The 25,507-nt window shown below is 48.8% G+C and overlaps 1 protein-coding gene and 1 non-coding gene across 2 annotated transcripts; both read left to right on the forward strand.

Moving 5' to 3' along the window:
• The first annotated feature begins 6,254 nt into the window (after positions 1-6,254).
• LOC144175360 (uncharacterized) lies at positions 6,255-25,084 on the forward strand. Its single transcript, XM_077704441.1, has 6 exons — positions 6,255-6,355; positions 17,322-17,450; positions 18,019-18,091; positions 19,937-20,096; positions 21,106-21,491; positions 23,401-25,084. Exons 1-6 carry the CDS (start codon positions 6,255-6,257, stop codon positions 23,788-23,790), a joined length of 1,239 nt encoding a protein of 412 aa, XP_077560567.1. The 3' UTR covers positions 23,791-25,084.
• Positions 10,075-10,191, forward strand: Trnal-caa (transfer RNA leucine (anticodon CAA)). The gene is made up of 2 exons: positions 10,075-10,112; positions 10,146-10,191. It is a non-coding gene; the product is annotated as a tRNA-Leu (tRNA).
• Positions 25,085-25,507: the final 423 nt, after the last annotated feature.

A 25,507-nucleotide genomic window follows, 5' to 3' on the forward strand; every position in this document is an offset into this window, starting at 1 on the left:
AAACGGCTGCCACGGCGGGAATCGAACCCGCAACCTCGGAATCAGAGCACAATGCCTTAGCTACTGAGCCACCACGGCGGTTACTAAGATATTTTCTTATTCTTTGAACGCGTTCCTGCGAGTGCGGCATTCAGAACTCAAACGCCCGTTCAAATAATGAACTTCAAACATATTTTAAACGATACGAAGCAGACTGGAATCTTGACACAAAGGTCACTTAGAAACAAAGGGAATGCCTCCGAAGCGGTCTTTTCTTTTTTCTGACCGTGAAGAACGACTTGGGCAACCCCATTCTACCGGAACTGGAACAGTTCCCGCACAATACGGTTCACATCACTGCGACATTCTACGCCTCTAGGGTGCGCTTCTTTCGTCCGCGCAATTACCGCCTGCGCCGCGGAGGTCATGACCTCTGGCGGCGGCTATTGTTGTCTACTAGAGACTAGCAGCTCCCGCCATTATCTCGTTTTTATATTTTTCTTTTGAGTACCTATAGTTTATGTAGCTCAGTGTCTCCCCTGGCGTGTCCTTCGTCACGAAGAACGGCAGCTACCGAAAGACCACGCTTTGAACGAAGGGCCACGCTTCGCCCTATTCTCTGGTTGAACCGTTCAATCATCTGTTGCTGCAGGAATTTCGGAAGGAAGGCTACGCGGATACGTGGCTAGACGACAGGTTGAGAACAAGTGGGATGAGTTTCTCGTTACTCTTGTTGCACGGGACACTAGGGATATCGCGTGTACGGTTGACATGTCACAGGGTTACTCGGTAACAGTTATCTACTCTGCTGAGCGGAAGGGCGTGGATTCGGTCCCGGCCGCGATGGGCGTTCTTCTGATGGACTCGAAAAGCAAAAATGGCAAGTGTTCAGTTTTCGGCGAGCGTGAAGATACCCAGGTAATCGAACGTAATTCGGAGCCCTCCACTACAGCACACCTCACAGCCCGGGCGTAATTTCGGAACGTTAAACCGTTAATTGAACTGTTGTCCACTAGCACGGAAGAAAACGTAAAATCTATTGCATTTTCAGAATTATCTCGCCACGCGGCCAGTGCTATGATGCTGAAATCTATAAATGGTATTCACTGAAAAGTTTAACTGTCAATTTCTTCGCTTGGCAACACTGGAAACGGCCACAGACATGGCCGAAGCGCCACGGGCATGGTGCAGCTTGTGCCACTGCACCCGCACGTGGTGCGTCGTCTGCTCCGTTTCAACCCAATTCTCAGCGGTGGTGTTAACATACATGTAAAAATGTTATTTGGAGTCGAGGCATTACTTTGCGGTCGGTGGGGTAGAGTTTGCAACGTCCAACAGACATCATGTGCTTATCACGGACAAGTACCGCCATCCAACGGAGCCCGCCGTAACCAGTGACGGCACACTCACATGGTTGCCTGCATGCGTGCCTCACCAGTGAATACAACCTATAGCGACATAGTCGAATCTGTTCTGTAGTTTCGTGGAAGTGCGTTTTGGTGAAAACAAGGTTTGTGCGTGCCCTGTCCCAGTATGTAGAGCGATGGCAGTTAAGTACAGGTATGTTCACAGATGTCTGTGAGCCTAATCTTGTGTGGTCAAATGTTTAAAAAGCTTGATTAAGAGCACAAAAAATGACGGGTGATCCCAACCTATGGTAAGACGTTTGGTTAATTGCACCGTTGTCCCTGCTGAGGCACCATTTCAGCTGAGTAAACTCTGTCTAAATCAGGTAGATGACACTGCGCGAACTTCCGAATTTATCGTCCCAGTCCTTGTCGCAATAAGCAATGGAAATTGTGCCACAAAAATGGCACCCTGGAGCACACTTCTCTAGGCAAAACACGCGGGTACAATACCTGGAAATAAATATTTGATCTATGGCTTTACGCCGTTCACATATACGGGATAAAGTGATCGGACAATTTTTTAATATCGTTCCTCGGCGTCCCTTTAACGTTACGCTAACCCTATCCCATCCCCTGTGTATGCCAGTAAGCAGTCGTATGGTCGAAATCACTGATTCGAAAAGCCTGCCGCTCAGGCACGGCGGAGAAAAGCAAGAATTCCCGTATATTTGATGCACGTTACTGAATCCCAGGTGATTTAGATTTTACAGCTATTCTCCTAAATGGCTAGGATCCCGGGTTTCTCATCCGGAGGCGACAATTTAGTCAGCGCCCGTTCTCCGCTTCTCATCACCACCGGTGACGCACCTATCGCAAGTTTTATGCCCCTCGCCACAACTGATGCCTCTTTCACACGTTGCGCGATCGGCTGACAACGACGCTAGCACCGTTATCAGCAGTTGCACAAATCCTCCCTGTTCTGTGGTTGCACTTCTAACTCCTTGTGAGACAGAAGCGTTTCATTCGCTCGGAGGAAGAACAGCGGCAACTGAACGACCGTCGGCGCCTACACAAGCCCACATGAGCGCGAAAACATTAATGGAAAGCCGCTGCCGCAGAACATGCAGTGGCCGCTGTTGACACCTCAAGTTCCGCGTCATAGAGTAGCTGCAAATTCCCCCCGAATGAAGAGCAACTTGCCCGCTTGGAACGCCGAAGTGAGCAATAACGATAATATATAAGTTCATTAAAGCAAAACCAAACCACATATGACAAAAACCACCAACTTCGCTGACTTCCGCCTTCACATTGTGGAAGGCTCTGAATTTTAGGCGTCACACCCCTTAGGGGCTTGGCGTCTCCTGTCGTCGCCGTCGTCGCCGTAATCATCGTTCGTCTCATGTAGGCACGGTACTAAAACACCGGGAAACTAGTTTTCGCCTCGCGCTAGAACGTAACTCTTACTAAAAAACACCGGTGCACTCGTTTACGCCTCGCCCTGGAGCGCTTCGTAACACGTACTAAAGAAACACCGGGACACTCGTCTACGTCTCGCGCTAGAGAGCTTCGTGCTTCAAAGAAAAGAGACTTTTACAGTAAAGCTGTATACGTTTACCCCCAACGGTTTCATCCCCATCGGCAAAAACGCCGAGGCGCCAAGAATACACACTGCATGCTTCGCCCCTCACCAGGTTTTATTCACGTTCGGTAGAGGGGAGATTATGACGCGTTTAATTTCAATTATGAATCTCACGTAGTCATTCACTTACGCGCTCCTTTTGTGTACAACGCTGCTAGATTGTGTTTCATCTTTAATCTTTTCGGAATGCGCAGCCTGTGCGACCTCTACTGCGTCGAGCAGCCTCACAAATGCGTCCCGTTTGTGCCACTATTCAAATAGACAACGTTCGAGGCTGTGGCGAAGCACACAATGGAACACTTAACCGGGGGTGAGCAGGCCGGCGCAGAGGGCAACCGTTTACGCAGAAAGAGGGGAAGCCGCTGAAGCGGTACTTACGCACGCACGCGCGAACCTAGGTCAAGGCAACCAAATACCGTTATTTGGAACACGCGAGAAAAAAAAAAACGATAGGTCCACACCCGTTTGCTTGTCCCACACACAATCCCACGTGCAAGCGGTACTTGCATATGAGGTTCTTACTTTTGCTTACGTCTTCTCTTTATAGTGAAGATGTATATGTCTCGGCTTCCTCATATTGCGTGCGCGGGAAAATAGGTGTAGAACCGAAATGTTTCGTCTACAGAGGTAGTGTTTTGTGTGGCCTTCTTGACGGGCTTCCAGAGCCACGTCTTGACTGGTGTCTCTCCCGTCGAAGCACGCGCACATCACCGGTCGCTCTTTATGCGTGCACGGATGGGATGAGGGGGCTAAGGGGTGGGGGGTGGGTGGAGGGGGGAGAAATACGGCGCAGCCGGGCTTCACGCGCTCACCGGTGACATGCCCGTTGTGCTGGTCAGACATTTAAACATGGTCGTCTCTCGGGCCAGGACGACCTGGAAGCAGTCCTCCGTGGTCGAGCGGTTTGGGTAGGTGTGTTACACAGGCAGTAAGATGCCTACAATGAGTCGGCAAACTTGTATAGACATGACGTTCGCGATGAATGCACCCGATGTCGTCACGGAAAACCCATTGCAGTGTATCATATACCGGCATGAATTCCCGACTGCTGGCAATTCGTGGTCTTCTACGGGAGGGGAGCGGATAGCGCCATGTTTTTCCGCTAGAATAAAACTCTGGTCCTTCCACGTTTTATTCAGTTAGTTACGTTAGTTAGTTACGTTAGCTTCGTGCGCTCCTATGACTGCGACCAACTTGGCTGGTCACCCATCCACAGAATGGAAGGGAAGTGAATTTTTGTTGCGAAAATGTTCCGTATTTGGCTGCTGTTAAGCAACCGACGTAGGAGTGCATACACGCACACTCTCTCGCACACACACACGCACGCGCGCGCACACACACACACACACATGTATGTTGTGTGTCGAAAACGTGCGTACATGCGGCCAAGCAACCGGACACGTAGCATAGTGGCGCCGATTTTGACCCAGTAAAACAGCCGAAGGCGGACAGATTTCGTCGCGCACCCGTGCAGCGGAGCCGATAAGGTTCGCGTCTCCTCGCCGAGCTGCTGAGGATCCCGGTGTCGTTTCCGCTCCACCGAAGCAGAAACGAGCGGAGCCGAGGGCGTCCGAATCGGCGCGGAAAGTGGTGCCTCTGGGAATCGTGAAAGGCGCTGTTATACAATTCGGGCAAAGCAGCGGAGGAGAGCGGCCTTTACACATGTCGGACACAGGCGGCGTCCCCGGACCCTGTCTATGTTGTGGCGCCGTGCGTGTAGAGAGCAGCGGGACTGCGCAAACGAATAAGCATACTGGGAGACCTAGATAGACTCGCCTGTTTTTCACCTGCTTGTAGTTTCCCGGAACGGAATAATCAAAGGCCAGCCGAGAATGCGGCCCAGGGGCCTCAAAGGAAAGCGGCTTAGTTTCACTAGGTTTTCAGTTTGGTTTTTTTCTATCAGGAGGAGCTCCAGCCCGATACAGCCAGACAGACAGACAGACAGGAAGGAAAAAAGAAAAAAAGGAAGACATAGTAAATAAATAAATAAATAAATAAATAAATAAATAAATAAATAAATAAATAAATAAATAAATAAATAAATAAATAAATAAATAAATAAACAAACAAACAAATAAATAAATAAATGTAGGCGTTCGCATGGCAATAAACGGCACCCGCTAAAGAATGAGGGGGTAACCACATGGAGTGATTTTGGCGAGCGACGCGACAAGCGCAACTCATTGGTTTATAGTGGACTATAAGTAGCTTGGGCGACAGCGAAAAGCTTCCGCCCCCCCCCCCGCCCTCCTACATATATTATACACTACCGCTGGGCTGTCCCTGTCGCTACAGTTTGGCCAACCATTTATTGTTATTGATTTAATAGTTAAACTTATTACTCAGATAATATTGTCTAATCCCTCCTTTTAGAATATATACCACTAATCTCTGCGCTCGGCGATGCTTAATACCTTTATTATTCAGTGAACCTGATGCCACGCTTTTCAGACTTAATGTCAGCCTCCTGTATACCTGTCGCTAACGAAGCACGGAACACCTCAGCTTTTTTTTTTTTTTTTTTTGTCTAATGCTTAGCTTCGGTACATGCTCTTCTTGTAGTCAAGGTGCCTATTAACCGAAACGTATTTCAAGTTCCAAGTTAATGGGCCACCTGCAATTCTTTTATCGCCGATCTAATCTCGGCGTTACACGGACGGAAGAGCGTCGACATCTCCGCTTGAAAAGTCCCTGGCTCAGAAAGAACAGCAAGTTTCCGCCCTCCGCTCCAGGTGGACGTCGCGCATGCCCCCGTAGAGACAACTAAAAGTAAAACGAAGAAAAGACACGACGAAACTTCGTAAATTCCCGCGTCTTGTCTTCTACGCGACGCGCCTCCCCTGCACGGGGCACCCAGCGGGCACCGCACCACTGGCCGGGACAAAAGCCGGGGTACTGCAGCGACGGCGGGAGAGGGGTATGTGTGTTCACACTATCCGAAGGAAGCTGCGGAGGGCGGGAGGAGTGTTCGACGAGAATCAAGGTCATTCTTCTCCTCGCAACAGCGCGGGAGGACCTTCTTACGGCCGCTCCAGTGTATAAAAGGGCAATCCTCGTCCAGGCAGGCGGCTAGATCTTAAGAAGAAGTTCCGCGGCCACACTCCTTCAACGCATCCATAGCTAACTCCGGGATTACGTGAGCGGAAGCCGTATCGATCGTGATTCTTGTCGCACTGTCTGCGGGCAGGATGCATCTCCGCCGAGCCACTACGGCCGCCAGTGTCGTGCGTTCGGCGCCGCTGCTACTGCTGCTCTCCGTGACGTGCTATCGTGGAGTGGACGGATCGATGGGGACTTCTGTGACGTCGAAGCCCTCGGCGGCCGCGACGTCGAGCCCGAAGCCTTCGACGCGGAGCGGTGACCACAAGGGGATGGACGGCCAAGCCCTGTGCGTATACGCGTGTTTGTGGGTCTTCCCTCTGCTTCTGGGAGATTTGGGCATAACGTCGTGCCCGATTGCTGCGCGCGGCACTTTCTGCGATCGGCGCATGCAGCGAGCCCCAGCGTTGGATGACGGCCGATGAGCAAAAAAAAAAAAAAAAAAAAGAAGAAGAACTTATGCCCCTTTTACAGCAAATAGCGGGGGTGGGAGGGGGATACAGATGAAGGCAAGGGAGGTAGATAACGTAAGTAGGCTGGCTGCCTAAGTGCGCCAAAATGGATGTTATGGTAACTCCTCTGCATTGATAATGTTGTCAGGTGTATTAGCCTTGTGCATGATGCACAAGTAATCTCGAGGAGATCGTGTTCACCCGATCGAGCAGTTCTGATCACTCGGTGCTGTTAAGGGTGAGGAGCAGCACTTGGAAATGTTGAATGCAGACATAAAATTCAGTCACCAGACACCATCACCCCATTCGTCTGAGACGAGATAGCAGATTTGAACAGTACTTTTGATATCATTTTGCCGTCAGCTTTAAAAAAAAAAAAACATTTAGCGGAAACAATTTAAACTTTTTTTTATAGTATAGTTGCCACGCATGTTCGTATACTGACGAACTGAGGATGCTTTACAAAGCTCTGCGCTTTGGAAGGCACGATCACGTCATGTTGTTACAAATGCGCAGAGTTCCAGCTATTTCATGCAAAATCGTCCTGAACATTCGCGAGGTGCAATGTAATTTACGCCCACATAGAATCTGAAAAAAAAAAAGTCTACAAACAATATATTCACACACCCATGATGCGAGAGGTATTCAAAAAGACTCTCCACCGCTTCTTTTAACGGCGAAGCTGTTTAGCAAATCGTTATTTTTCGTGTCCGCAGATAAAAATACCAAGAAATTGCCGAGCGCGCTAACGTACGTGAGCGCGGGCTTCGCGGCGACCGCCCGGAAGTTAACAAAACCATAGAAAATGCTGAGCGCTCGTGTGTGCGTGCCTCGCAACGACCGCCCAGCGTCCCCTGCGCACGTTCGTCAAGCCAAGCATACCCACTTAAGGAGGGATGCCAAGATTGGCCAAAAAATACTGCAGCGTTCGCCGTAATTGTGGCAACACTTGCCCGTAACGAGAAAGACGCGTCATAGCGTACGCACCTCCAATGGGACTTCCAATGATTATCACTTTAAAAAAATGAAAGAAGCTCACACTTAGAGCCACAATGATGAAGTGAAGGTCGTTGCGGCCGCGAAGAAGCAAATCGGTGAAATCGTAGACTTAAACATTCGTGATTGTCGAGAAGCTTGCGTACAGCTTCGCTACCTTCAAGCCTCACGCGTTCCGCTTCTTGTTTTAGGCAAGGTACGCTCGTTAATTAACAACAACAACAGCAGCAACAGCAGCACAACCAATAACGGAGGAAATCGAAGCACACAGCTTCACCTCACCGAGTTTTCAAACCGGACAAACACTCACCGGTAAGAATGCTCAGCAATTCGATTTCTTTGAGGAAAAATACAGGTACTTTCGCAGATGATGCAAAAACTTAGTATGTGATATCGCAGATTTTAACGCATCCTTCACTTCAGCACAAATATGTTTGTAAATTCCTAACTTCAGCACAAATACGTGACGATAGTACCGCCGCTATTATCGAAGTGGAGGAGGTTCCTCAGCCACTTCCAACTCATTTTAACCCCGTTATTTATGCGCTTTCTCCTCCAAAACAGTGTCGGATTCAGGTTTGGTTACGTTGAGGCTGCAGATAGCACAATATTTAATCATTCAAATTAATTTAACCGCAAACTTCAGCGCCTGGAGGAGCGCCAGGCTTACAAGACGAGGTCTTATGGGGGTTATAATAAATATTTTGTACAATAAACCTTCAGTATGCGAATTGGCGTTATGCTTTCCGGCCTCTGTCACAAAAGAACACACCGATACCTATAATTTAATTAGCTACCTCCTCTCCCACATGTCTTTCGCTATACCGGCACGCAATTCATAATGCCTTGTAAACTTAGTATCATATATAGGATTGCTCTGAGATATCCAAACAGCGCTGCCATTTTCGTGACTTCTCGCTCTGGCTTCTAGGAGCACCGGAAGACAAGCGGTGCCTTTGAGCGTTCAAGTGCTCTGCCCTGCTGTAGTCTTTAAGGTAATAAAAGCAAAAATACGACTTTAGACGGATCCGAAATATGGCAGAGTGCTGAAACATGTCGCATGCAGATCCCGAGGCTGCTCGAACAGTTCATAATTCAGGGTACTGGGTCATACTTCTGCTGCAAGATAATTGCAATAAACAGCCAGCGCCACCCCTCTTGTTACATATTGAGCACTTTGCAAAAGGGTTTGTGAAGTACTTTGCTGGCCTGCAAAGGGGGAGGCTTTTTTTTCAGCCGGAAGCACCTGCTCACTTGTGTATTATCTGCTCCAAGTGCATCATTCGTTTATCTTTATGGAGAATAGCCCAATTGCCAGCTTTGTCCGCCGGCGCCGTTATCGAGAAGCCGCTATGTTGTGTACTGTGTTGTAACATGAGGAAGTCTCAAAAGCAGAATTATGAAGACGTCGAGACACCTTCCCACATATTCACTTACTGTTCAATGCCACGGTAAAAGAAATTGTATTTTTAATTGAAATTATCTCAAATATGCATGGAAAGGAAAGTTCTCAATAAAGAGAAAATCCGCACCGTGCTGCGCGTATGACGCCAGAGCTTTTTGGTAAGAGCAACCCACCAAGTTTCTTTTTTAATTTTCGTGTTACACTAGCTGCCCCTCAGACAGCTCGAACAGGATAAACAGGATAATGGGATCACGCTGCGAAATGTCTTGCGAATTTCCCGGTATTTTGCAGCCCAGAAAGATTTCAGTATTTGTTTACAAGTGAGTCGGCACCAAATTAAAGGGCAGAGGGTACCAGGGAAGCAAAATCAAACCTCGAACAAGTGGCGTGCCATCATTACAGTTGTCCTCTTGCAAGTAACAAAACGGTCACTGCCCTTGCTCGATCTAGCTCGCGGTACGACTAAAGCATGCAGTGCACTGGTCAGCCGGATACGAAGAAGAAGCATACCTGGGGTTCTCGGCCCTCACGCTGATGCACACCCGTTTATTAAAACTGCCTGCGCTCGGTGCTCGTCCGTAAGTAATGAAGGAGACCCATCTAAATCGTCCTTGACGAGCACGCAGGTTCGATTCGCGGCCGCGGGGGCCGCTTTTCTGATGGAGGCGGCAAGGAAAAACGCTTGTGTGTTCGAGATTTCAATGCACGTAATGATCCCCAGTCGGTCGAAATTAATCGGCAGCCCTCCACTACGGCGCACCTCATCGCCTGAGAAGCGTCGGAGCGTTAAACCTCATAAACAATCAATGAAATCGTCCTTGGTGCGAGTAAAGTCGTGCATAGCAGTATGCTCTTTGGGGTGGGCTGATTCGTGGTCTGAACTAAGGGAGAGCGGGACGACAGGAACAGATAAAGGAAGAAACGAGAGGGCATTTTCGCAAATTCTTGTTCGCTTCGCATCTGATTACACCCATGACTACATCCGAGCAAAGAGATAACGATAAGGCTGGACATTCCTGGAAGCTTTATGCATATCTTTTAGCATTCATTTGCTGTGACGTGCGGCAGTCCTGATTACAAAAGGGAGCAACGCCGTATCGTCAGAACAGGTAATGCATACATTGGCTTGACTGCTATCAGCGGCTCTCTTGTCCTGTCAGGATGGCCGAGTGGTCTAAGGCGCCAGACTCAAGGTACTACCTTACCTCCTGTGGAGGTTTCGAGGCTTCTGGTCCACCAATGTGGGCGTGGGTTCGAATCCCACTTCTGACAGATTTTTTTTCCTGTTCTCCCAAACGAGGAGAGGACAGCCTCGATGTGATAAATTGGTGAGCTTTACTCACTGACGAGCCATCTCGACAGTCTCTGGTTCGAATCCCGCTGCCGGCACATTGCCTTTTTTTTTACAGCGAACGTATATTAGGATCAGCACGCAAAATATTGTGCGCTCCATCCATTAGTTAGCAAAATTTAGGTAGCACACGTTCAGTCCACAGCATATGCTACGCTGCTTTCGCGGTGGGCCTGGTTGCCGTGTGATCGCATTTTCCTCAGTTAAAGTCTATCAACTTTACCTGAACGGGAAAATAGAGACGCTCCTGCGTATTCCTCCATAACCAGCGTGGCATGCACTGTCGGTCACGTTACCTTATGGAGTACAGAGCAGACAGAGTTCAGCAAAAAGCTACCGCAAGGTCGTTTCAAGGTCATTGGTTAAAAAAAAAACACGAAAAGCAATACCAACAGTCAAGAACGCAAGTTAGCACATTGAAAGATAGTTCCTCTCCATTTGTCGTGAAAGCAGGAATTTCTGAATCGTAGTAAAGGAAGAAGATAGAGAAAATTTGTCCCCCCGGTGGGATTCGAACCCAGAGAAGGTCTCCTTCATCTCACAGTTGCCAGAGGGGTGCTGGCTACCACCCCTGAACGCGGAAAACGCTCACATACAAAAAAAAGCAGACTATAAAAAGAACGGGGGTCAGTCGCTTTTAGCTGAACTGGTAGAGCACTCGGCGCGTTATCCGAATGTTGTCGGTTCGGATCCCATCCGGCGCGCGAATTTACCTCTTTTTCTTTCTTTACTACTAATTTCTAAACCGTGAAAACGAGATTAACTGCTTTCTTTCTGCCCTCACTGGCGGTCTAAACTGTTGGCCTTTCTTGCTACAGTCAAAACGGATTACAACAAAGTAATAACGGGGCAGTAGTAATTTAGTTCGTTATATCCGATATTCCTTGTAACAGTAGAGGTAAAAATCGGCTCTAAGAAATCGGCAATATGGCTCGCGTGATATTCGTAGATACCAAAAGACATTATTCTAGGCTTCAAACCCGCTATAAACGAGGTAATCCTTACCTGTCGTCTTGTGGCATTTCAAAGTAAGTGTATACCAGAATATGACAACGTGAAATTACAACCGGACAAAGTTCGTTTGAAAAAACAGGCCTACGTTCTTATTTACTTGAAGAAGGATGTGATCTTCGTCCGGTGGTTTTTCACAGCATTGCAGGATGATGTTCCACGCAGTGTCCACGCACGAAAAGGCGTCTTCTCTTTTTAGTTTCACAAACTATTAAAAATTGCTGTGTTATCTTCTATTTTTATTTTCCTTTTTTATGCTGCGTTCGGGTTTAGAGCCTCGCGCTAACCTATTATTTGTTTTCTATAGCCGATATCGCGCGCGGCCCTCGCTGTTTCGGCTTCGTTATAGAAGAATTCACACCAAAATGAAGCGCACGACCAACCAAAGTTCGTATTTAGTTCGCTATAGCCGATAATTGGCTTTATATAGGGGTTTGTAATAATGAGGTTCGACCATTAACCCTCATTCACAGTTATCATAAGGTAGATAGTGAGTGCCTCGGTTGCAATAGCCATAGTGCCACGTGTACCATTCGAGGATTCATGGCTACTGCTCCTCACAAGGCGTATTATAGACGCGCTCGAGTGACTGCCGCGGAGTGTAAAAAAAGGTCCCTTTTCACACCGAAGTTGTTTAAGCAGCGCTCTCTAGAACCCATTAACGCAGGAAATACTTACGTACACGTAAGTAAACAAAAAAATGTGGAAGGAAATTTAGTCGCTCCTGCAGCACAATTGGCAAAGCGTCGTACGGTCGTCCCCAGGCTTAGCTGGAACTTAACTTTACAAAAAAGTATTCTTTTCTGGTAACACTATACGGCGGGACTATAAGCTTAAATAGCTCTGCTGTTAAAATAACGAGTGCAGGTCAGAGTGCGCCTCGAGAGGTGTGCCCGGCGTAGGCCAGGCTTGCGCGTGAGCTTGCGCCACTTGAGGAGCTCGCAAAAAATGCAAAGAAAAATACAGAGCGCACGTAAGCGTACGCCCCGTGAGGAGCACAATGCGTCGGCCAGCTCGACCTTCGAGAACACTCTGCCCGACGTTCGTGGCGTGATATCTCTCGCATGCTTTTCTTCTCGCCAGTTCACGTGCATACGCGCCTGAAGTGGGCAACACAGACGCCGAGTTCGCGCTACAGACGTCGAGTTTGCGAATCCGGTTGACGTGGGTTCTAGCGCATGCTGACGCGGTCCGTTTCGGGAGAGATGTGAAAGGCTGCGGACGAAACGATACGGGCCTGCCAGTCATGGAGAACTTTCAACGGCACGTTCGGAAATACATGTGATGTGCAACAGCCGGGTCTCCGACGAAGGGAGAGGGGACGCCAGCTCTGATGTTTTTCCAACCTTGCGCCACTGGTAAAAGCTGTGCCAATTTCTTTAGTCTTAGTAAACACCTGTGGCAGAGAGTGTGACATTTATATTTGCGTCAATGTAGCGGGTGAGCTATGACACGACAATGTTGCTTTCTTTGTGCCGGTAGGTTGCCCAGACGAGCGGCGGTAGTGTAATACGAGCACCGCTGCCATGAGAGAACCATCCACTCTGCATTGAAGCAGGGCATTTCTTGGTTGTCACCAAAGTTTGTTGTTGTGAACGGCTGCATGCACTACTACTTGACAAGGTAAACTATCGAGCCAAGTACGCCTCAATTTTGAAGCAAAACTGACTCCCCTTTCGAGTTAACTTCGAGGACAATTTCTTGCCACCGGTTGGTGTAAAATCGGGGAGGTGATTAAAAAACAACGTTCCCAGAGGAATATGCAAGACATGAAGCACTTGCGGTAATTGCACCCGCTTTGTATGAAATCTCAACGATGGCACATATTTTCTTGGTTATGCTATTCTCTGTTTTCGGTGCCACGATTCAACATCTGGCCCGAAAAAAAGCTCTTGGCCGCCGGACTGTGCATGGGCACCATAATCGCGGTAATGTTTTTTTTTTTTTTTCGTGGGAACGTTAAGCCCTGCTGCCCTACTTCTTGCTGTCCGCCATGCGGTAGGCCAATTTGAGCAGATCTGTTGACATACGGCCTCAGAAGTGTAGCGGCTTCAGCCAAGGACGCAGTTGTATTGCGTCTATAAAAAAAGTGCGTCGTTGGCTCCCCTTTATCACGCTTTAGCGCTCCGCGTTTAGGCCTCCCGCTCAGGCGTATCACAAGCAGCGGTTTCCCCAGGCATCGAATCAAGGGGGGGCGTCTCAATGGCTCTGGGGGAGGGGGGGGGAGGTTCGTAAACTGGAAAAGCTGTTTTTTTATCCCACTAGTTAAATAATTAGGTTAAATTATTAGTTAAATAATTAGGTTAGGTTAACTAGTTAAATAATTAAGGTAAATAATTAAGTTAAGTTAAATAACTAGTTAAGTAAACTTCCCTTTCCCTCGACCGTGGGACTGTCCTGCATACTCGCGTTTCCGCTGCCTCCATTGGACCATTTTTCCCTGGGCACCCGACGTCACTCCCAAAATCACTTCAAGCGAGTGGGGAATTGCTGCGTCCCCCGCGCGGTATTCCACTTCGGCGTATTAAAAATGGCAGTAAGGCACACCCCGGAAAATATCTGGGTTTTGGAGAACTCGTGCACGAAATGTTCTCGTCCTGCAGTTGCTCCCGCACCCACCCGTCACCCGTACCATTCATATGAATGTCACGGTAGCAGGCGAAAGTTTCCGTGACTAATCTGCGGCCGTTGAAGCGCCCCTTTTCCTTTACTTTTCTTTTTTTTTTTTTTTTTTTTCATTTTCGCTACTCCCTGGCTGGTAGCACTGTGCTCGCAGCGTGGTCAGCCTCAAACCACTTTGCCCCTTTCCTTTGAAAGCCTTTTTTGTGTGCACATACGAACTTGCCACTAGCTGTCGACAAAAAGGAAACAAATACGTGCAGCGCTAACAGCAAGCTCGGGGGGCGCACTTTTGTTTATTTTGCCCGAGGCTACTGCCAAGAGTAGCAGACGGGCAGCCCGCGCATGCGCAGATCGATACTGAACGAGGTCCATACAAGGACTGACAAGAGTGAAATTTGGGAATTCAAGGGGGGGTGTACAGAAAAACTAGGGGGGGTCTACACACCCCCTAGGGGGGGTGTAGGGAAATCACTGAAAGGAAGACAGCGAGGCTCTTAATGCCGCTTCACGACTTGGCCGACACCCACCTTCAGACACGCAACACATGCCCGATATCGTCGTGCACAGAGTCAAAGAATTCATTTCAGGCAGGGAAGTATATGTAGTCTTTATGAGTCACCCCTTCTTATACAGTAGAACCCCGCTCTTACGTTCCGCAGTGCTGCGTTTTCCCGGCCGGCTGCTACGTTGTTTTTGTCTAGTCCCGGCACAGATCACACATAGTCGAATGTTTCCGCACTGTGGCCTTTTCCTGGTTTTTACGTTTTGTTTTTTCCGGTCCAGTGAAAAACGTATGAACGGGATATACCTACAACACGAATGTCGCCCACGAGTGGCGTGCACAGGATTTTATTTCAAGGGCGGCGAGGAGGACCCAAAAAAAGGGAGAGCTATAAAATGAAAGGAGAAATAAGTAGTAAGGAAAAGAAGAACAACAAGAAAACAGAAGCCCCTTTCCTAAGAGAAAGGTGGTTAAAACGCAAAGCTGCTTCGACAGTATCGGAATGGCGCAATGGGATAGACGTCGGCTACGTAACCACCCACCGCGGTGGCTCAGTGCATCGTAAAAATACAGGAGGCGATGCTCAGTGGCTAAGGCGTTGTGCTGCTGAGCACGAGGTTGCGTGTTCGATTCCCGGCCGCGGCGGCCGCTTTTTTGATGGAGGCGAAAAGCAAAAACGCCCCTGTGTAGGAGATTTCGGCGCACATTAAAGATCCCCAGGCGGTCAGAATTAATCCGGAGCCATCCACTATGGCGCGCCTCATCGCCTGCGTTGCGTCGGCGCGTTAAACCCTACAATCATCATCGGCTACGTAACGCGAGGGTCCCAAGTGTGATTCTGACTATGGGAAGCTTTTTTTTTCTTTAGGCGCTTGGTGTGTCTCCATTTATAATCGTCATCGTTTTGTGAAACCCATTGTGTAAAGTTAGCTTTCCTGTAGTGACGCGACATCGAACGCCATCAGTGAGGCGTACAAAGCTTCGCTTTAAAACACACAAGAAGATCTCCGGGTGACAAGGGGCGGTCTCTACATGATCTTGCTCTTTGTTTTTCTCGTTCATGTTTCCGTTCCCGGCCTGGCGAAATGGCTGATAGTTGTGGGGAGAGCAGAGATCGAAGCCGTGCAAGGTTGTTGCGTAGGTTCCGAGAGAAAAATAATTATAAGTAGTTATTCCATGACAGGGAGAGTTAGAGGCGTCGTCAATATATAGGTGACCCGGCTGACTACCGGAGCTTTTATGATTCGCTGCGTCTCTTCCTCTTTTATACGGCCTTAATTTTTTGTGATCCTTTTTTACAATGTTCGCTATTTGTAAAGCCCATATTTTTGTTTGTCGATGTTGATGTTCGCTCTGCCGTTACTATGAAGAATCATCCCGAGGATTCCTATGGACTTGCACAACCAGCGCAGAAAACTGCAGAACAGCCTGTAAAGCGATACGCACCACGATGGGCCCTCGAAAGGGAGATTCCGATAGCTTCTGCAGCAGCAGATCACCAAGATCAACGCGCCAACTGCCAGCGCAGGCTTCGCTTCTCTGATACCTGACATTGAAAGATGTCAAGGTTCTGAGACCGCACGACGTTTCATGGTCACGGGTGATCTTCGGTGCTGGGGATTATACCTAACGAATTTCGCAAACTTCCACTATACTAGTGAACAAGTTAAGAACGGAATAGCTCATGTACGGCATCACTCCGCCTACGCGACGGACCCGGATGCCAACGTTCGCACGCGTTTTGAAAAGAGATTGTTATAAATGTCTGATATCGCCTGCCTTTTCTCACGTAGTTTGTCTGCCGTCGCTGTAGTCGTTAATAAGCATATTAAGTCCAAAAAAATTGCGGAAACGGCTCATGCCATGTTCACGATATTCCCAATGACGCACTACTTGCACCGCGCGGAGTAACATCCGGCTGTGGTTATGGGGCACAGCGGCAACTTCCGTTGCCGTTCTTAAGCTGTACCCGAGTATAGCACCCCTGAGGATATGTACTCTTTTCCATTTCTCGTTGGGTGTATGTAGCGTTGTTACGCAAATTAGTCATTCTCCCGTAGTGCATGATACTCCTCGGTGGCAGGCGGGGCTAGTCACAATGTCGTGGGTAAGGCCTACGTGTGAGCGTACCTGACAGCACAGGCCTTTTCCCTCTAGAGTATGCCAGTTGTTCCGGGCTCTGTCGCCTCCGTCATGTGAGCTAGCGTGGTGGTGAGCGGCCAGCAAAGGTTGCTGCCTTGCTGATGACGACAAGAAGCTGAAGGCAAACTTAACTGCTTTACTGCATGGCAAGAGATGAGCCGAAGCAATACAGGAACAATACCCTTCCTTGCGAGGTTACCGTACAGGACTCAAGCAGAGTGACAGCAGGGATTCGCTGCTACAAAACGAAAGGGAGGTTCTGCCGAGAGGGCGGTTTTATACACAATAGTCGTAACGGCTGCGCGCCTTTCCCTGTGCTTTTTGTGCACACGGCACGCAATATGTACTGACACACACAACGCTCTTTCCAGAGTTCGTCAGGGGCCGGAAGTAGCGCCGCACGCTGAGTCTGAGAGAGGGGGCAGAGCAGATCTCGGCTGCGGGTCCGCCTCACCGGTTCAGGTCTCAACACGCACCGTTTGCAGCCGCCGAAGTTTGGGTCACCGTCAGCGAAACGCCCACGTGCCGGCCGTTCTGCGGCATGTTGTGGTCTGTCCGAGGCAGCCTTGCACTCGTAACTTGCAGGACGCGCGAACATGGTTGCGGTGCGCAAAATCGTAACACAGTATAATGGTCGGTGCCAAGTGCACAAATTTTATCCTCAGCTTGGATATGACTATTGCAAATCTAAGAAGCCGATTGCTTCAGAGTGAGTTTCACTTTATCTGAGCCATTACTCTAACCCTCTTCCCCACCCCTTCTTTTTTTTGTCAGAGAGCGGACTTTGTCTGAACTGCGTTACGGCGTGGAGCTTCTGGTCAGCAAAGTGACTCTCATGGAGCCTCGGCTGACCCGCATGGACATGGCCATTGGACGCCTTGAGCGAGCCCTGCACCGGGAAAGGTAAGAATCAATGAATAATTAGTATTCGTAGTTACACGTGCTTTACGGGGAGGAGGAGGAGGAGAAAACGTTATTGGACAGATCCATCGAGCTTGTAAGTGGGCGGGGTCCTCAGTCCAGGACTCCGTTGGTGTGGCCTGCCGTCTTCGCCCTTTCAGCAAGCCAGAGCTGCTTACTTGGGTCCGAGCTGGCAAGTTCACGGGTTAAAAATGATGTTGGCAATTGTGCCCGCCGTTGTGGCTCCGTGGCTAAGGAGTTGCACTTCAGCTCCCGTCGGTGAAGGATGTTTTTCTTCTAAAAGTCTAAAAAAAGTCCTAAGCGCCCGTGCGTCGAAGTGTCGCTACGCTTTTAACGTTTCCAGGTGGTCTTAATAACTTCGTCGGCCTACACTGCGCCGTGCTTCATAGCAAAAGGCTATAGCTTCAGCACGTAAAACCCCTGGTGAGATTCTTTTTGTCCGTATGTTAGTGGTTGTGGCTATTAGCGACTACTCCACTGTATGTAACCGCGACAAAATAACGGTCGGTTGACCGTTTTTGAATATTCTCTATGTCCATTCTCTGTGCAGCGCCGCGGCCGAGAACAACGCTGGACTGAGTAATCGTTTTCCACCCAGACCGGCAGGATACCCTACGGGAAAGGTTGGTTCCAAAGGGAAACAAACGCACTTGTTCTTGTGTAAAAAAACAAAAAAAAACTATATAGTTCTTCGCACGGAGGGCGTGGCGGACATTGGGGTATGATTGCATTTTTTTTTTTTGCGGGAATAAATAATTGAAAATTCAAGTCGAGAAAAAATGCGCCGTTTTTTCCGGAAGCGGGAATCGAACCCACAACCTCCGCATAACGCGTGCGGTGCTCTACCATTGAGCTAGTTGAGCTAAGGGCGGAACTAGCTCAATGGTAGAGCACCGCACGCGTTATGCGGAGGTTGTGGGTTCGATTCCCGCTTCCGGAAAAAACGGCGCACTTTTTCTCGACTTGAATTTTCAATTATTTATTCCTGCAAAAAAAAATGCAATCATACCTCATTCGGCACTATAAAGCACTGTTAAAACGCCAAACAGCACTGGCAATAAGGACTGCAACTTTGATATATATATATATATATATATATATATATATATATATATATATATATATATATATATATATATATATATATATATATATATGTGTGTGACGTCCCGCAGATGGATGGTGCAGGGCAGTTGACCGGAATGGGAGATTAGCCACCAAGAGACGGTGCGGTGCGATAGTGGTGGACGGAAAGAAGAAGTTGTTAAGAAAGGTGTTGGTTCGACGGACGCCATGTCTCCTGCGTTACATATATATATCGAACAACACATGATGCGCAACGCAGCATAAAGATCTTCCCATAAACCCAAGCCGGCGGGGGGCTGTTGGAGAAGACCCTAAACTAAAACTCGTCGTACGTGAGCATGTTGCGTTTGGATTCCACTAACTTCTTGGGGCCCCGAGCTCTGGGTTCCCTTTTCGAAAACTGCCTGTTATTATCATACGTCCATACTTGAAAGCAAGACTTGTAGCTTCCAGTCACGTCAGACAGTAACATTCGTGAAATACTTCATCACGGCGAACCAGGCGATATACGGCTTATATAGCATCGATCGTCAGTCTAATTGGCTTCTACTAACTGTCACGCTCACCAATAGCTCCTTGGTATTCATGGACTGCAACGCCGCGGCTACTCCTCAGTTCTACTGTTTACTCTCCAGCACTCATTTCTCAATTCATTGCAGAAACGTTCGTTTTCTTTCGAAAATTTCTCGCCCATAATTCAAGCACCACCTTATTGTTTTTTTTTTCTTGCGTTGCCTCCCTTTTCCGTTCTCAAGGCTTCTGCAGGATGATTTCCCGCGTTTGGGTAGGTGCGTTTTCTGCAGACGTTATGCAGCCGATCTGACTTATTTTTTCCTTAGGCTTTTTATGCGCACCGTAAAATTTGACTAACGACGTTGCTGTGGACCATGTTGAAAGCGAATGCCGTTTTCATGTTTTGTATTTTGAGCTTGCAAGAAACGTATGGTTTACACGCACATGAACAGCACAGGGCGGCCTTGAGCTTCAATCAAGACGTGGTCAATAGAGGTAACCTCCATACAAGAAAACCAGAAATTTGTAAAAAAAATTAGAAACAAAAAACATGAAAAAATGACAATGCTATTTAATGGTAACATTCAACGGTATTAACCTCCTTAAATATATTAGTGCCAAACTACCCAAACATGAATTTAAAAGGATTTTTTTATGGTCACGAAAATGCGCAAGAATATATTTTTTTTTTCTTTTACATACCTTAAAAATAGAAACCTTCAAATTATTTGCATTTACAGCATGGTGGCACAGGAAGGGAATCTCCTAGTATTAGCCCGTTAACTAAAGTGGAGTCAGGACGTCACGCTTTTAAGAAGCACTCCGACATCCACTCTCATGCCGCCTTCCGTCTGTCCGCCACGGCTCAGGGCTGCCTCCCGGCGGGGACCAGCGGCGGCGACGCTGGAGCTGCGGAGCTGGCGTCCATCGGCGACCAGCTGCGAGACCTGAAGGACGAGCAGCGCTTCTTCCGCCACATGCTGGGCGACCTGCGGAACTACACCACGCACAGCTCGGACCGCATCATCGGTGAGCACGGGCCGCTTCATTTCTGGGAGGAACAGATCCGAACAGAGTTCTCCGTATTTATAAGCGGAACCTCTAATTACCTGAGGTGCTGATTCGGATTATTCGACATGACGTCGCGGGAGCAGGAGGGAACGAACAAAACGAGAAATTTCAAAGATGGTACTAAGTACTTAACTGGTGTTTATTTTCCTGTTCGTACAATATGAGTAAGAAGGGAAAACCTAACAAACGACGCCGATTAGCAAGGCTTTTGAGTTCGGGAGCGAAGGCACGGGACACTTCCCCCCCATCGCCCCCCACCCCGTTTTTTTTTTCACTACACCTTTTTTTTCATCCTCTCCTCCTCTCTCTCTAACCTCTTCCCACTCTCACTCCTCATCTTCCCGTTACCGCTGCACTGCCGGTCCCTAATTTAATCGCTCTTGCAAATAGGGTGGTACGGAATAAAGCCTGCTATATGGATGTTTTTGAGCGGATTTGAACACGCAAATAATAACGCACGGAGAAAAGCATTGGTCATCTGGAACTGCTGATGTGAGCCGCACCACAAAGGTGAATGATGGAGAAGTGTAATTTCAGCTGGATCACTGCAGAAAAAGACGCGTAAGTGTATATGCTAGGAAGGCGCCCTCCCCCAACCTAACCGTCTTTTTAACAATATTGAAAGCTATATCAAGTGTATGGGGATACAGGCACACGAGTACACATACCAAGAAACATCCTTCGGTAATTAAAACTGAAAAAAAGCCCAGAAAGAAGTGGCATAAAAAATGGTCACGGTGATAAAATTATGCCTACTTCGTAGGATAGTTACGTGTAACAAATTCATGCCGGCTTTTTTATTAACCATTATTGACTTTAACATGATTTTTTTTTGTGAAAGCGCGGATTTTAATTCTGGAAGTTACTATGATACCTCTCATAATACCTCAGTTAAAGTTCTCGGCCCAGTGGCCACGTCAGCAAATCTAACCCAAGTGTTTGTGCGGACTGCACCGTATACGCGCAGCCAAACTGGAGCAGCGCGGGGTGCTTCTGTCACGGCCGGCGGTCAACATCCAGACGAGCCGGCCCGTCATCGTGGGAGGCAAGGCGCCGAGCAGCGGTGGCGTTTCCGGTCTGCTCCGGCCCTCGGTGCTCACCTGGGAACACCCGTCCGCTGCTTCCACGGTCTCCGGCTACGGCGGGGGAAGCAGCAGCTCAGGCAGGCCTCTGCACCGCCACACGGTCGAGCTGAAGAACAACCACCGATCGCCCAACGCCGGAGCCGCTGCGCCCTACTTCCACGGCCAAGCCGCGGGCGCTCCCGTCAACCGACGCCACGACAAGGTGCGGGGGATATTCACGGACCTCTTCGGCTCCACCCGGACCAACATCGCCAAGCACCTGCGGCAGGTAGGGTTAAAAGAGACCAAAATTGGAGGAACACGTCGTGGGAATATGAGCGTAGAACTAAAAAAAATTAAAAGCCTTTTCCCTCAATGTGAAAGCTGTCGGAAGTGCAGGGCAGTGATTCGCCATAATGGGCTGCAGCGCCGCTATCCGCTCACTGCTACCACCCAATGCATTTCAAATTTCCGGCCTCCGCAGTGCTCGCACGCCCCCTGCCTGAAACTGCGCTAGCGGTAGTTCTGTTCTTTTTGTGCTTGCTTTTCCTCCAGCACGTGCCGGCGTTGCACTGCCACATTTTTTCCCTTACTATCGTAAGAACCAACCCGACGAGCGTTCCAGACTAAATGAACACGGGCGCTGCTGGTTCATTACGTATATTTTGCCTCCAATGTACCTACAGTTTTCTTTGCGCTAAACAACGGGGAGATGTATGACAAGCGCCAGCGGTTCACGAGTATCGAGCGCTTATGACTGTATTAACCGCTTGGCTTTCGAAGCCTCTAGGTTTTGGCGCGACGACGGAACGCCGTGTGTCCCTACTTGGCTCCATCGAGCGAGCTATACGGCAACAAGGCGAGCCCCTAAAGTTCTCTGCACTTAAAAAATGCGCCCATGCACGCGAAGCTGTAACGTGCTGTAGGTGTTTGTCATTGCTGCGTTTACGCTGCTCCCTCTTTGCCGCCTACGCCCCTGTCCCCCCTTGTTGCTTGAGCTGTGCTTTAATTAAGCAGTAGCTCGCTGCGCGCGCGCTCTGCTCTGAGAGAGCAATGCCAGCGTCACTGTCTACACAGCCAATGGTGCGCCTGTCATTCTCTTTTCCTCTCCTTCCGGTGCGCCGTCCCACTTACACGTGTCGGTAGATGCGAGAATGTTGCTACGTCATCTATAAACCCAGCCAATACCCTCCCCCGCCTAGTTACTTCCAACTCACCTCCAACCTGTTTTTTTTTTTTGTTTTTTTTTGCGCATGCGCATGGGGTTACACCGGAGCTACTTTCTACGTACACTGGACCGCCGTGTTGCTTTTCGCCTGGCCTTATGAAGCTTCGCTTTACAATACTAAGACGTTTAGAGTTGCACGCGCACCGTAATGCCCACTACGTGCAAGAAAGATAAAGAAGGATTTTGACAGAAAACTGGAAGTCCCGGAAACTTGGAAAAGATATCGTCTACTTGGTTTTGATGGCGACCAACTCGCAGTTTTGTTCTGCAAGGTAAAGGCCCTGTTGTTAACGCGACGAGCTATGGTGATCTTTTTCCCGTTACCACCAATTTTCGTTTTTCACGTTCGCATGTCCGATGCTTGAATAAGAAGCCTCCGTCTCGCCTTGTTGTTCAGTAAGGTTTATTCTTCAAAATCTTTACTGATTAATTGGCGCCGATAGACCTATGCATCTTTCTTTGAAAGAGAAAGAGAACATTTTTAATGAGCGCGGTAGTGGGGTTAATTAAGACACTCGTCCGGATACCCATGTGTTGCCTTAGGCGTCTTCGCCCGTGTCACCAAAGGGCCTGGTCCTCTAGCCGACAGCTGGTGAAGTGTCTCCCACAGCTCAGGAGAGGAACGGGTGGAGTGGTGGGGTAGGGGGGGGGGGGGAGGGGAGGTTGTGTACGCATTCTTGAATTGTGTGTTGGTGAGGTGACTATCTAGTTAAGGACGAAATTTACATCAGGCAGTGTACTGTGTGGGGAAAAATAAATGAATTCGGGCTGAGTTTACGAATGTTCCTGTTTGCAATTGCCAGAGTAATATTTCATGAATTTTATTTAGAGTGGGTAAAGGAAGGAAAGGTTTGTTTGATCATCCGCTAGAATTGAGCGTGGTACAAGTTTGCATCTGAAACAAGGGCACAACTAGTCGCAGCTTTCCGGGTCTCGCAGCGTGAGGTGTGTTCGTAATCTCCACACCCAGGCGACGGAGAACGTGCGGAAAGAAACCGAAGGGCCGCTCTCTCGGATCACCGAGTGCGCGGACTCCCTGGAAGCCCAGTCCCGGAGGATGGGCGACCTGCGGGCCGAGCTGGCCGAGTCCGCAGCGGCGGCTCGTGTTCTCCGGCTTCGGGTCTTCAGCGAGGATGTGTACGAGCCGCTGCGGTCCGCAGCGTCCCTGGCGTCGCGGGCGGCGTCAGACCTCGAGATACGGGTGCCTCCTGTGTTACAAAAGGTGTCCGAGACGGCCACGGGACTGCGCGCCGCCCTGGAAGACCTCAAAGGAGCCCTCGAGAACGCAACAACTTCGGCGGCGCCAAACGACGCCTACTACGTGGCCCTCAGTGAAGAAGATGATTTCTGGAAGCGCTAACATTGACCATATGCCATGACACTGCGGCTGCGTCGTTGTACGTGTGTTGCATCTCAATGGGAGAGCCCAGTGGCTGATGGCATGTTTAGTCCTTCAGCATCATGCCGAAGAGGACAATGGTGGTAGACAGCCTTCTTGCTAGGTCAGGCCAAGTTCATTTACTTGATACCTACGGGGTGTTCTCATCTTGGGGATCCGATAAAATCTGAAACGTCACAATTCAGGCACTCGTAACTGATAGAAATGGATACGAGCTATCGAAGAAAGTACTGGCGATGACGGGCTGCGGTTTAATGAGCTGCAGCTCACATCTGCCGCCAACGTATAAGTCTGCCCCAGCTTAGGAATGTTATGACGGCTGTGCAGTGCGCCACAAGAAGGATATTTTGCCTCCTGCCGCACTTCAGTCTCGGTCAAGGATGCCCCAGCAGGGAAGTCTTCTCTAAGCGGCAGCCGATAAACTTACGGCACAACTCTATCTGGATTGGGTCGTGAAAGGTCCTTGGAGGGCATCGCAGTGTAGTGAAGACCTACAGAGAAGACATTTCTCTACATCATAAGGGACATTGTCGTGATCTCATATTTCATTCAGTGGGAGGATCATCTATCGCGAATGTGCTGAACAGAAAAGCACCCCCCTCTTTTGCTTTCGGCACATTGTAACTTTTTCAGCCGACAGATTGGCCTGGGAGTAACAATATATCCACCCCGAGCAAAGTTGTTACAACCCGCTGATTCAGGTTCGGAGGCAGACATCGGCCGAGAGTATGGTGCCACGGTGGCTAAAGCTGACCGGAAGCTCAGTTTAGCCACCGTGGCACCATAATCTCGTTCTACGAACTCAGTTCTACGAAACTAAGTGCTGTATGACACCCAGCTGTTGACCCCAAGCTGGATTCATCCGATGGAGAGGACGGACTTCGACCCATAAGAAAGAGTAGGAATTTTACGTCGGACACAAGGCATTATTTCGCATGAGCGGGACAGCCGATACAGCACTACATGTTACTGAAAGAAATACGGCACTGGAGCACTCTGCCGTGCGTAACAACTCCTGTGGAGCTTTTCAGCTGTCAGCGTTCACCGCGAACGAATCCAATCAAAACTAAGCCTAACAGAAAGCACGTTATTGGTGCTCTGTTCGACTACACTTCAGAAGTAGACATTCATGGCTGCTTTTACTTGCTTTTCTTTTCTACATGATGTCTTTCCACCCATCCGTCCCCGATCCACTCGCCAACTCTTGTCCGAGGCTTCTGGTCGTGACAAGAAATCTTCCGTGTGTTGTTGTTTCTCGGCGAATAAACGTCTTCGCATTCTTTTCTGTGTGACTCTGTTTGACCCTCCCAACTTGAAGGCTGGAAGTGATATAAGTCATTCATCACGTTGTCTTTCGTGCATAATGACATACTGATCACTAACCTAAAGTTCACGCCATGTGGAAAAAAACTGCCACTTGAAAAGACGTACACAGCCGTAACTGCAAGGGAGGGGAGGAGGTAGAGGGGGTAATTTTACAAACGGGAAAGCAGACTGTTAAACATTTTGAAACCAAAAAGTCAGCTGTCCTTGGCTGACGCCACGTCATCTGATCAAAGGTTTTTTAAAAAAAGTCAGAGAGTAGGTAGTTCTTATTTCCCTATTATTTGGAGGTAACAAGCAAGTAGGTAAGATCGGCTGTCGCAAACACCTGCAAGCCTCTTGACTGAGCTTGTAC

The sequence above is a fragment of the Haemaphysalis longicornis genome, unplaced genomic scaffold (genome assembly GCF_048455015.1).
Source record: "Haemaphysalis longicornis isolate Haplotype H1 unplaced genomic scaffold, Haemaphysalis longicornis Haplotype H1 scaffold_3, whole genome shotgun sequence".
Classification (NCBI taxonomy): Eukaryota; Metazoa; Arthropoda; class Arachnida; order Ixodida; family Ixodidae; genus Haemaphysalis; species Haemaphysalis longicornis.

Bases quoted from the DNA above. Each gene is read 5' to 3' on its own strand.
- LOC144175360 (XM_077704441.1), top strand. From the start codon at position 6,255: ATGGGGACTTCTGTGACGTCGAAGCCCTCGGCGGCCGCGACGTCGAGC. The intron at 18,092-19,936 runs GTTGGTTCCAAA...GCCACGGCTCAG, and splicing joins CAGGATACCCTACGGGAAAG to GGCTGCCTCCCGGCGGGGAC. The intron at 21,492-23,400 runs GTAGGGTTAAAA...CTCCACACCCAG, and splicing joins TCGCCAAGCACCTGCGGCAG to GCGACGGAGAACGTGCGGAA.